The sequence below is a fragment of the Oryx dammah genome, unplaced genomic scaffold, assembly GCF_014754425.2.
Source record: "Oryx dammah isolate SB20612 unplaced genomic scaffold, SCBI_Odam_1.1 HiC_scaffold_10, whole genome shotgun sequence".
NCBI classification, from domain to species: domain Eukaryota; kingdom Metazoa; phylum Chordata; class Mammalia; order Artiodactyla; family Bovidae; genus Oryx; species Oryx dammah.
In genome coordinates this window covers 59,005,005-59,018,348 of record NW_024070194.1, presented here as the reverse complement: position 1 = coordinate 59,018,348, position 13,344 = coordinate 59,005,005, and the positions used below count along the sequence as shown (strand labels likewise).

At 41.4% G+C, this 13,344-nt stretch overlaps 1 protein-coding gene across 1 annotated transcript in view; it reads right to left on the bottom strand.

Annotated features, from left to right (window-relative positions):
• The window catches only part of CUNH10orf67 (chromosome unknown C10orf67 homolog), a 112,135-nt gene that overhangs the window by 74,687 nt on the left and 24,104 nt on the right, over positions 1-13,344 (bottom strand). Inside the window, exons 5-6 of the mRNA XM_040247328.1 lie at positions 12,736-12,879; positions 9,360-9,434 (exon numbers count right to left, since the gene is read on the bottom strand). Coding sequence (XP_040103262.1) covers positions 9,360-9,434; positions 12,736-12,879 — 219 coding nt within the window. The remainder of the gene's footprint in view (positions 1-9,359; positions 9,435-12,735; positions 12,880-13,344) is intronic.

The window sequence follows — 13,344 nt, the reverse complement described above, 5'->3', positions numbered from 1 at the left end:
AGCAGTTTTTTTTTTTTTTTTCACCACCCCTTCAAATCTGATATCCTGTCTCATGTTTCAACATCTTAGAAGAACTCTCAGGAAAGTGCCATGGCTTTTTTTTTTTTTTTAACTCTTAGATAGTAATAACCATGTTGAATAAAAGAAAGAAAGTAATGAAGAAAGGAAAGAAGGGCAAGCCAAAAAAAAAAAAAAACTCTCAAAATCCCAAATCCCTATCCATCCTACTCTTACACATCAAATCTGAACTTTCCCAGCTCTGGCCTCCCTTAGACTTGCAGCCCAAAAGGGAGGACAGGGGTTGAGCCTGGGTCCCTTTTCTAGTAGCCACAGATTTAGTCAAACACCAGCCTAGATATTGCAGTGAGGGCATTTTTTTTATATGAGATTAACATTTACATTATTAGACTTCGAGTAAAGCAGATTCCAACCAGTCCATTCTGAAGGAGATCAGCCCTGGGATTTCTTTGGAAGGAATGATGCTGAAGCTGAAACTCCGGTACTTTGGCCACCTTATGTGAAGAATTGACTCATTGGAAAAGACTCTGGTGCTGGGAGGGACTGGGGGCAGGAGGAGAAGGGGACGACAGAGGATGAGATGGCTGGATGGCATCACTGACTTGATGGACGTGAGTCTGAGTGAACTCTGGGAGTTGGTGATGGACAGGGAGGCCTGGTGTGCTGCGATTCATGGGGTCGCAAAGAGTCGGACACGACTGAGCAACTGAACTGAACTGAACTGAACTGAAAGCAGATTATCCTCCATATGGTGGGTGGGCCTCATCCAATCAGTTGAAGACCCTGGGAGAAAGACTGAGATTCCCAGGGAAGATGGAATTCTCAGAGTGTCTTCAGACTTGAGCTGTAGCATCAGTTCTTCCCTGGGTCACCAGCCTGTCAGTCTACTTTCAGATTTCAGATTTGCCAGCCTCTACAACCACAGGAGCCAATTTCTTAAATCTCCATCTCTTCTCCATACATCCTATTGGTTCTCCATCTGGTAATACAATTTCTCCTAATTAATTTCTCCTAATACAATATCTACATCTAAACAACATACATTCACACCAATACCTTCCTCTCCAGTCCAACACCACAGCATTGACGATGGCTTGTCTCCTTTCCATAGTACAGCCCCTTCCTCTGGCAGGAAGAAAGCCTGTGGTGCTTGATGCACTGACATCTGCTCCATCCTCCCTTCATGTCACCCATCTCCTGACCGCAATGCACCCTGAGAACTTGGCTCTGATGCAGGGAACAGTGAGGGGGAAGGCTGCAGGGGTGTGTCTTCGGTATTTTAATTCACAATGGCAAGAACATTTTATTTTGGACTTTCATTCTTTTGGTCTTACAAGAAAATTTAATATTTTTCCGTTGGCAGTTGAAAGTAAGGAGTTCATATTCAAATCTGGGACATAACTGTTGTTTTTTTTATTATTAGAATAATTTTATGATGTTATTTGACCTCACAGGCACAACCTCTTGACAGATAATATTGGTCAACACAGCTGGACATAATCTAGGGTGAGAAACAGACCAGGAGGTAAATTCTCAGTATGGGGAGCAAAGTGACCTTGGAGTTTAATGTAAATGAGGCACTCTTCTAACCCAATTATGAATCTTCCGAGGCACCAGTGGTCTCAGGATGCCCAGAGGAGCGGGGGATGGTACTGGGGTGGGCTTTCCTCCCCACATCCCCTAAGGCTCAGACACACGCCTAGTTGGTCACAGGCTAAGTGGTTAAATTCAATGTGTTAAGAGAAGAAGAGAAACCTAGGGAATGTTGTTTCCTTCCACGTGGAGTGATGCCTCCATTTATCTGATTAAAACCTGAGCAGAAGGCACATGGTCACATCTTGGCAGTCTCCCGCCCCTTGCCTTTCTCTTTGGAGAGCCGATGCTCTGCCCCGTCAGACAGAGACTGCCCCAGCCCAATTCTGCCTGTGAGGGGAGTTAATCTGCCAGATTCTGGGTTTCGGTACAGCGTAGTCTGTTTTATCAGCGAAGCAGATGACCTCCGTCTGCTGGCTCCCTGACTTTATTTTACCAGGTCCAGAACCTGAGTGGGGAGGACAAGTATTATTTATCAAGTCCCATAAATACTCCAGTAACAGTTCTCTCTCAGGTTTGCAAATCTAAAGCAGGTCATGAAAGCTGCTTGTGGAGCGGAGAGGAGGAATAAACAAGGAGATTGGGGTTGCCATATACACACACACACAAAAAAAATACATAATATATTAAAATAGATAACTAGTAAGAATCTACTGTATAGCACAGGGAACTCTACTCAATACTCTATAATGGCCTGTATGAGGAAAGAATCCAAAAAGGAGTGGATATATGTGTATGTACAATATAACAGATTCACTTTGCTGTACAGCAGAAAGTAACACAACACTCTAACTCATCTATTCTCCAGTAAAAATTAATTCACAAAAAAGCTGCTTAGAATTCTATAATGATTATTTGATGTCTTCGAGATAAAATATAAGTTCCATGGACTTCTCTGGAGGTCCAGTGGCTAAAATTTTGCCTTCCAATGCAGGGTCTGTGGGTTTGATCCCTGGTCAGGGAGCTGAGATCCCACATATCTCATGGCCAAAAAACCAAAACACAAAACAAAAGCAATATTGTGTCACAAATTCAATAAAGACTTAAAAAAACAATTCCATGGGTTCCCTTTCCTATATCAGCTCTCACCACTTTCTCAGCCCGCTTATACCAAAGGACTGGCAGTTCCCTGGCTGTGCCCTGAAACTTAATTGCCTCTATGATGTCGAGTGGGCCGCTTCCCTGTCTTGTCCCCATTTTCCCTACGCTTGTCAAAATTTCATCATCCTTTGTTGGGGGACCAGTGCAACCAGCCCTAAAATGTGCCTCCATGGCATATTGATTATTTTGAACTAAAGTTACTTAAGAAATGGTTAATGCAAGAGGGACACTCTGACCCTCCTTTCTGTCTTCCTGAAAGCAGAAGATCAACCTTGCATAAGAAAGGTGCTCTCCCAGCATCTGGAGGTAGAAGGACACCCTAATCACAAGGGTACCCACATCCTGCTGCTTGCACTCAAGGATGCAAGGGGGTGATCACTCAGGAGAAAGGGCAGAGCTAAGGGGGAAGATGCTTTTTACAGCTTGTGTCATAGTGAGTATGAGATGACCTATTTTGCAACTCTTTTCTTTATAGTCTTTATTTTCTTGTCATTTCATCTAAGCAGTTTTCTCTCTCGCTGTCTTTTCAACAAAAGCCTCATTCAGGCCATTGCATTACTGGCGATCCAAGAGGATGCGCCCTGCCCTTGGCAGAAGCCCATCTTGGTTTCATAAATCAAAGTCTAGAAAATTTAATCCCCTCCAAACACCAAAATATTGGTATCTTTTTGCATTAGGAATTTTTTTTAATCTGAAATAAAAATTATTTAACACCTGGATAGTATTTGCTGCATCAAAATTCGGAATCTAAAGTTAGTGCTCTCATTAAAATGGGATCTTCTATACCTCTGCAATCCTCCAAAAATGGAAGACAATGACAACACAGCAAGGCTTCTATTGTAAGAATACATACTATCTCCCTTCAGAGACTTTTAATTATAGTTTTACTATTTTACCATTTTAACAGACTCATGTTTAACATAATAGCCTTGGAATGGATTTGGGTAATTCTTCCTTGAACCTTCATCCATATTTCAGGAAGTATGGAAGAAGACACACCTGAAATGCTGTCCCTGAAATAAGCACTGCTACTTGCTATCCATAGAATCGTTGTCTTCCTGAAAAATGAACTAAGAGTTGTTTGCAACGATCTCTTCAAAGTTACCAAAAAAGATGTGATTATTTGATGAGGAAGATATCGTGGGAGAATATTTGAAGTCAACTTATAGTGATTTTCATTCCAGGAGATGGTGGCTTAGCCAGAGGGGAGAAGACATGAGATATTAGGGTCTTATCCAAGTATTCGAGTGAGGACACGTGGAAGAAGAGGGTTAGTCCCATCCACCTTTCCTTCTGAACGCTGATCACAGTCACACCAAAAAGGAAGGCACTGGGATAAAAACTTAGGTATTAAAATTTACATCTTCCTGCAATCCATTTGAGCCTAACGAGTCTTTTTTGTCTTTCTGCAAAAATATAAAAGCACATGAAGCACTTTGCATACTGCCTGGGCCATAGTAAATAAGTCACTAAGTGATAGTTGCTTTCACTGTCATTAATTATCTGCCCTGGGTAAAGGAGGAAGTTTCCCCAAGCATTGCCACTCACGGTTCTATAACTAATGCTCCATCACCAGTGCCGCCTATGACAAAGAACTGGAGCCCTAGCCATGTCACATTCAAAGAGATCAGGTCTGTGCAGAACGACACACGTATAGGTTACGCAGGACTTCCTCCCCTCCTCTGTGTCCTTTCTTGGTGTAAACATCCCTCCAACTCCCTCTCCTCCAAAGTCCCCTCAACACTCAGTTCCCTAAGGCTCTCTATCTAGCCCGAATTTTCCTCCAGAAGAAAAAAATACCCAGTAAGGAAGTAGTGACTTCATTCCTTAGCCCTCTGTATACAACCCCATAACTTATTTATTTTTGCTCAAACTCTTAAAAATTTAATATGCCTGTTTATCATTTTACATGCAGAAAACATTAAAAATCAATAGAAAAGGCGGAGATATTCAATAAATGATGTTGGAAAAATTGCTTATTGATTTGAAAGTTAGTGGCAGTCTCCCAAGCTTTTATTCCTCCAGTCTCTCTAAAGGATTTTATTTGCTTCTAAATCCCTCAGTGTCTGAGGGACCTAAAGTAATATGTTTTCCTATCGGAATCAGAGCTGATACATTTCCAGGACCAAAATAAGATAAATAAAGAGCAAGTTTTAACAAAACAGTTTCTTTTATCTGAAAATAAGATACTATAATAGCACACAAGAACTTGTTTTAATAGTTTAATAGATTTAAAACCTTGTTCCACAGCTGAAAAATCACTTGGACCTGTATCCTGAACTGGTCTCCAGAGGGCAGCAGAGAGTCATTCACATCAACAAAAGTTCCCTCTTAACCAAAAGTGTGTGTATCCAGGCTGTATTTTCAACTTTTCTTTCTTATGACTAAGCCTTAACAAACTGGGTGGCCAGGATTTGGAAAGCTGTCTGAGGTCATGGATCAAAGTGATGCCAACAAGCCAAAGCAAAGATTCAAAGAATCACTTTTATATCTTTAAAATAATTCTTTAATTAGATAAACCAATGAACCACAATTAATACACTGTTGACTAAGCATATTTAACCAGCACATGTTTATGAAACACTGATGCATATAAAGCATCTAATCCTTTCAGGGCTTTCTACTTCTAGACATACAAAAAGTATATAGAAAAGAGTAATAGTCACTTATTCTGCCATATATGTTTTGAGCATTTGATACACACTAAAAGTTTATTAGTGACCCAGAAATTGTTAAAGACACAAAGATTTATAAAAGCACGTTTCTGGAGAAGGAAATGGCAACCTACTCCAGTATTCTTGCCTGGGAATTCCCATGGACAGAGGACCCTGGTGGGCTAAAGTCCACGGGGTCACAAAGAGTCCTACACGACTTAGTGACTGAGAATGCATGCATATATCCATGTATATATAACTGAATCACTTTTCTGTATATCAGACCCTAACACAACACTGTAAAGCAGCTATACTTTAATCAATATAAACAAGTAAATAATCTGGAAAAAAATAAAAGCATGTTTCAAAAAAAGTCAGGACTTCATTGGTGGTGCCATGAATAGGAATCCACCTACCAACGTAGGGGACCTGGGTTCCATCCCTCATCTGGGAAGATTCCACGTGTAGAGGGGCAACTAAGCCCGTATGCCAAAACTACTAAGCCTGCACACCACAACTACTGAACCTGAGCACCCTAGAGCCCATGTGCTGGATCAAGAGAAGCCACCACAATGAGAAGCCCACATACTGAAAGCAGAAAGTAGTCCCCTGCAGCTAGAGAAAGCCCAAGTGTATAAGGAAGACCCAGCACGGCCAAAAATAAATAACTAAAGTTAAAAAAAAAAAAACTTTAAAAAATTATGTTTAAAAAATATGTTATTCTGACTTTTACTTTGTAAACAACAAAAAATCTGGATACCATAGATAAAATGCTTCTATGAGCTGACAAAGTAAGGAATAGTAGGGCAAAATTAAGTGAATGCAGGCATCCAGAGAAGTATGTGGAACACTGAAGGTGGCCTGGACTCCAGGGCATCGCTAAACCAGGTGAAAATTTAAACTTGGGTTTACATGTCTTTAGAGGACACAGAGAAAAGGCATCCCAAAGGTCCTCTCCAAATGGGGATTCCCAACAATAGGAGACCACCTCATGAAGGCTGAGAAGCCAAAGGGTGATCTGTTCAGTGTGAGAACGACTTAGAAGCAACCACCTTGAACCCTCCACCGCCTCCCACCCCAGGGAAAATGAAATCGCCTCCTACCTGGAAACTTGGCTCAAAGTATAGAGGAGGGAAGAAAATGTCTTCTGAGCTTTATAAGTTGAGATGGCCCACATTCGTAGATCTGGGTGGTCTAAAAGGCCTCAAGTTGAAGATTAGGTTAAGGTGGTCACAGACACAGGAGTCTCACAGAAGCAAACAGGAATCTTCTCTGTAGAGACTCACCTCTATTCCAGGCCTCAAAGAGCTTCCACAGAAATATGAGCTTGCAGTCAAACACCATAAAACCCGAAAGTAAAGGACATATCATGAGAGACAGCCAGTACTTATCAGACCCTCAAAGACGGAAGACGTGGAATATCGATCACATACATTGAAATATATGCATAGAAATAGCAGGATGAGTTAAGATAAAGAGCAAGAACCATTAAAAAGTAACCAAACAAGCCAAACATAGGACCTCATTTCATAAAAAACATAGTAAGTAATATTTTAAAACTTAATCAAGGAACTTCCCTGGTGATCCAGTGGTAAAGAACCCGCCTTCCAGTGCAGCAGACCAGGGTTCAATGCTTGGTTGGCGAACTAAGATTCCATCTGCCACAGGGCAACTAGAGCCCCTGCAAGTCACAAGGGAAGAGCCTGAGCACCTCAGTGGAGACCAGAGCAGTGCCCTCCCCACTCCAAAAAAAAAAAAACAACTCAATGAAAACAGACAATAAGGTGATACTAATAAAAACATGTAGTAGGGTTAGTGGGATTAAAATATTTGACAGCAGTAAGATACATAAGACTTTATTCCAACAAAGTTTTAAGTTTAAAAGAAAGACAAATGCCCTAGACAAATAATACTTCACTGTATCTGACTCAAAAAGAATACAGAACCCAAATTATCTCATAATCAGTTAAGGAAATTGAATGAGGACTTCAAAATATGCCAATATATTCATCAAGCAACGGCCTCTAGGCCCAGGTGGCTTTCCTGGCAGTTTAAAATATTTAAGGAAGAAATAGTTCTAATTTTACACAGATGCTGCCAGGGATGCAGATAATATCCTGCAACTCATTTTGTGAAGCTACCATAATCCTGATATCCAAACCCAATAAGAACAGCATAAAAAAAAGAAAAGTACAGCTCACCACACTGATGAACACAGATTTAAAATATCCTAAGCAAAATATAAACACACTAAGTTCAGAAACAAATTTGAGAGACAAACAAAAGGACATCATGATCAAGTTGGGCTTATACAAAGAAAGAAAGGTTGACTTAACATTCAAATAAAAATTAAGTAATTAATTTTACCACACCAAGAGATTAAGGGAAAAAATCATATGGCCCTTCAATAGATTCATAAAACCCCACATTTTACAAAATTAAAATGCATTTGTGATTTTTTTCAAGTCATATAGTAAAAGAAATGGCCTGAAAGTTCCTATAGCAAGTGTGTGTAATGTTGAAACGCTATATTCATTCCCTGTAAGATTAGATAAAAATAAGGATGTAAAAATAGAAAAGAAGGATCCTTGCTGTCATCCCTTTTATTTAACATTTTACTAAGTGCTCCAACAGTGCAGTTGGCAGAGATGAATGAATAAATGAAGAAATGGCAGGAGAAAATTGTAGCAGACCAAAATTTGCCATCCCCAAAATGTGTCCCTTTGACACGAGGATTAATTGGGCTAATTATTTTTAAGAAACAGAAAACTCAGAAAGTTTCTCTTGTTACTTTCTCCTTAGCTGCCTAAGGAATTTAGATAAAGGGCCTGTTTCCATATTTTGTAAAAAAAAAAAAAAATATATAGACAAGGTGTGGTGGGAGAAACTTGGCAGGGCCTAGAGATCAAGGTCCTCTCTGTGCCTCGTTGTCTCGGTAGGCCCAGCAAACATTTGTTTACCAAACATTTGCTTTTCCGTCTTCATTTCCTTCCTCCCCCAACCCCCTTTATAAAAAATTATTTATGTTTGGTTGCACTGGATCTTCAGTGCTGTTCTCGGGCTTTCTCCAGTTGCGGCAAGCGGGACTATTCTGCGGCAACGCTCAGGTTTCTTACTGCAGTGGCTTATCTTGTTGCAGAGCACAGGCTCCAGGGCCCTCAGGCTTCAGTGCATCAGCACGCAGGCTTAATAGCTGCAGTGTGCGGCTTCAGAGCAGGTGGGTTCCAGGAGTTGTGCCTCAGGGGCTTACTTGCTCCATGGCATGTGGGATCTTCCCGATCCAGGGAACCTGTGTTCCCTGCATTGGCAGGCAGATTCCTATCTACTGTGTCACCTGGGAAGTTCCCACTTCCTCCCCTTTGAAGTCCCAAACTAGAGAATCTGTGTGCCACAACAAAAGGTCCTGCATGTTGCAGTAAGACCGGATGCAGCCAAATACATAAATACCAATGTTTCTTTATGCAAATATACCGCAATGAAAGACAAGATGATAGTTATAAAGACTAAAAGAATCTCAAGGTCCTCACTAAGATGAAAATACAATAATGGGAAATGATGAATTTCCCCATCATGTAGGAGAGGGACGCTCAGTTTCTGACAGATCGAAGTGTCCCCGTCATTAGAGAAGTTATTCCACTGAGGATCCGAGACTGCTCCCTGGGATTTACTACAGACCTGATGAACTTTCTCTTGAGACTCCCTGACCTCCTTCTGTCGAACTGCACGCTCACCAGGCAAACTGCATCACTTGCCCAGGTATGCTAGATACCTGACTGGAGGTTTCCAGTCTCTGGAAAGTTCTGTCACCATCAAGTGGTCAATTTAAAGTTAGCACGAACAGTCGAGGACCTGATCCCTTTTTGGTGACCTGAAGATCAAGGACTCAGATCTTGAAAGCTAAAAAATGCTGACTGGCAATCCACGATGAGCCCCATACTGGGCACTCCCAGGATACCAAGTTGCTCTCGCCCCTTGACAGCACTCAAAACTCACCTGGTACATTCCTTTGATAGTACCTATGGCATCGGCCAGCTGCTGATTGTAGCATTTTCGTAAGCTCTCTTCATTCTGCAAATGAAAAATAAATACAAAGAGTACCACAATGTATTTCCAAATATAATTATCACACCTACAAGGGGCAAAGGGTCGGGGGGGACTAAGTATCCATCATTCAAATCATCGTGTTCCCTTGAAACCTCACTATAAAATCATCTCCCTTACGCTTCCACCTAAAACAACACATTCCATTTTCACTTACACTTAACCAAAGCAATAGAGAGTGTGTATGGATAAAAAAAACACAGTTAATGTGACCATGTTCTCTCATCTTCATATCACAGATTTTTAGTGTCTTAGTTGTTGTAGTTGTTTAGATGCTAAGTCCTTTCTGACTCTTTTGCAACCACATGGACTGTAGCCTGCCAGGCTCCTCTGTCCATGGGATGGATTCTCCAGGCAAGGAGACTGGAGTGGGTTACCATTTCCTACTCCAGGGGAATCTTTTTGACCCAGGCATGCAGCCCACATCTTCCTGCATCTCCTGAATTGGCAGGCAGATTCTTTACTACTGAGCCACCTGAGAAGCCCCCCTATATACACAACTCTGTATAAAATAGATCACTAATGAGAACCTACTGTATAGCACAGGCAACTCTAGTAGAGTTAAAGTTCAGTGTTGACCTAAATGGGAAGGAAATCTGAAAAGAGGGATATGTGTGTGTATGTGTGTGTGTGTATACACACATAACTGACTCACTTTGCTGCACAGCAGAAACTAACACGGCATTGTTAAGCAACTATACTCCAATAAAAATTTAATTAGAAAATAATTAAATAAAATAGTGAAGTATATTTGGAATCCATATCCTCTTCTGGTCCTGGTCCTTTTTCGATGAATCATGCTCATGAAAAGAAATCTAGGGCCACTAATCCACAAATTAGAGTCATTTTCTGATTCAGTTCAGTTCAGTTCAGTTCAGTCATGTCTGACTCTTTGGGACCCCATGAATCGCAGCACGCCAAGCCTCCCTGTCCATCACCAACTCCTGGAGTCCATCCAAACTCGTGTGCACTGAGTGGGATGCCATCCAGCCATCTCATCCTCTGTCATCTCCTTCTCCTCCTGCCCCCAATCCTTCCCAGCATCAGAGTCTTTTCCAATCAGTCAACTCTTCGCATCAGGTGGCCAAAGTATTGGAGTTTCAGCCTCAGCATCAGTCCTTCCAATGAACACCCAGGACTGGTCTCCTTTAGGATGGACTGGTTGGATCTCCTTGCAGTCCAAGGGACTCTCAAGAGTCTTCTCCAACACCACTGTTCAAAAGCATCAATTCTTCAGCGCTCAGCTTTCTTCACAGTCCAAATCTCACATCCATACATGACCACTGGAAAAACCATAGCCTTGACTAGACGGACCTTTGTTGGCAAAGTAATGTCTCTGCTTTTGAATATGCTATCTAGGTTGGTCATAACTTTCCTTCCAAGGAGTAAGTGTCTTTTAATTTCATGGCCACAGTCACCATCTGGAGTGATTCTGGAGCCCAAGAAAATAAAGTCTGACACTGTTTCCACTGTTTCCCTATCTATTTCCCATGAAGTGATGGGACCCGATGCCATGATCTTCGTTTTCTAAATGTTGAGTTTTAAGCCATCTTTTTCACTCTCCTCTTTCACTTTCATCAAGAGGCTCTTTAGTTCTTCTTCACTTTCTGCCATGATGGTGGTGTTATCTGCATATCTGAGGTTATTGATATTTCTCCCAGCAATCTTGATTCCAGCTTGTGCTTCTTCCAGCCCAGTGTTTCTCATGATGTACTCTGCATATAAGTTAAATAAGCAGGGTGACAATATACAGCCTTGACGTACTCCTTTTCCTATTTGGAACCAGTCTGTTGTTCCATGTCCAGTTCTAACTGTTGCTTCCTGACCAGCATATAGGTTTCTCAAGAGGCAGGTCAGGTGGTCTGGTATTCCCATCTCTTTCAGAATTTTCCACAGTTTATTGTGATCCACACAGTCAAAGGCTTTGGCATAGTCAATAAAGCAGAAATAGATTTTCTGATTAATCAAATTATTTAATCCTATCTGTTATGCATAAAAATGAAAGATAGAAAATCTTTTAAAAATAGTCTTGATTCTGTTATCAATTTTGCTTCCAGCATGGAGTGTAAACAATCAGTGGGCTTCAGAATCAGACAAAACTGGATTTCAATGTCACTGTGCAACTTACCATCTTTCTGACTTTAAGCAAGCACTTAACCTGCCTGACTTTAAGCACGCTTACATTTTAAGCAAATTTCCTTATCTGTAAGGTAGGGATAACAGGATTTCCACTTGAGGATTGTTGGGGGACTTAAAGAGGAAATGCATTAAAAGTTACTCTGGAGACTTCCTTGGTGGTCCAGTGGTTAAGACTTCACCTTAAATGTAAGGGGTGCGGGTTCATTCCCATATGCCTTGGGGCCAACCCCCTCCCCCTCAAGAAACAGAAGCAATATTGTAACAAACTCAATAGAGACTTTAAAAATGGTCCATATTTTTAAAAATACTTTTAAAAAATGGTAGGGCCAACAACACGTAGGTATTTTGTTTTATAGCAGAAAAGCAACACTAATGCCCATTTTTAATGACAGATGAATATGCTAACATGATCGAAGATTTTGGAGAATTCCTCAGAACAGCAGAGTTTTCATGTCTTTGGCTTCTACAGAGCCATTAAAGCACAAATAAGATCATATAAAATTACAGTTAAAGGCTGGAACTCAGGCATGAAACTGTCTGACCTGAACCTAAACCCCGGTGGTTTCTTAACCAGTGACACTGAGCAGGTGAATTAACCTTTCTGTGCTTTGGTTTCCTCATCTGTATCTATATAATACAGATCTCATCTGTATAATAATTGTATGTACTTCATCAGGTTAGTTGTGAGGCTTAAATGAGTTTGTACACAGACTACACACAAACGTTCCTGCACATAGTAAAGTTATAGGTGCCACAGTTTATGTAACTATCGCGTGCTGTGCTTAGTCACTCAGTTGTGTCTGACTCTTTGTGACCCCATGGGCTGAGGCCTCCAGGCTCCTCTGTCCACAGGGATTCTCCAGGCAAGAATACTGGAGTGGGTTGCCATTTCCTTCTCCAGGGCATCTTCCCAACCCAGGTATTGAACCCAGGTCTCCCACATAGCAGGCAGATTCTTAACCATCTGAGCCACTAGGGAAGCCCTGTAACTATCATCAGAGACAACATATACAAATTAAATCACCCTCATAAGTTGCCAAGCTAAAAACTGTAGTACCTACACTACTAAACACAAAATTATTCCACAAAATTAATTACTTTAAAACAGAGGAAATGAGAGAACTTCTACCTGTTGGTAATGTTTTTCAATGGTCATGATCCTGTCACGTAGAGAAGAGAAGAGTCTGTAAGATTCCTCTTTAAGACGGTCCTCAAACTTCAGCTGAATCAATTGCTTGAGGAACCCAAAATCCACCTGTAGGGATTTAGTAATCTAAAAGTGGAAAAACATAGGTCATTAAAGAGCTTAAGGGCACTCTGTGTAAAGATTCCAACACCTGGCCTGGTTCTGGGCAGATAACTTGGGCACCTGGTCAGGGGCCTGTCCTGAATCTAAGATTACATCTCCAGAGTCGTGTACATTGGGGAACTCCAGTTAATCTGCAGAACTAACAGATGCTGATGGAGGAAGGGAAAGGAGGCTTCCAGCAGTTTCCTCCCATAGTAGTATTAGCTATTCAGTCACATCTGACTCTTTGGAACCCTATGGACTGTAACCCGCCAGGCTCCTCTGTCCATGGAATTCTCCAGGCAAGAATACTGGAGTGGGTTGCCATTCCCTTCTCCAGGGGAATCTTCCCGACCCAGGGATTGAAAAACCCAGGTCTCCTACATTGCAGGCAGATTCCTCACCATCTGAGCCACCAGGGAGAATAAGCTATCCCTTGGGACTTCCCTG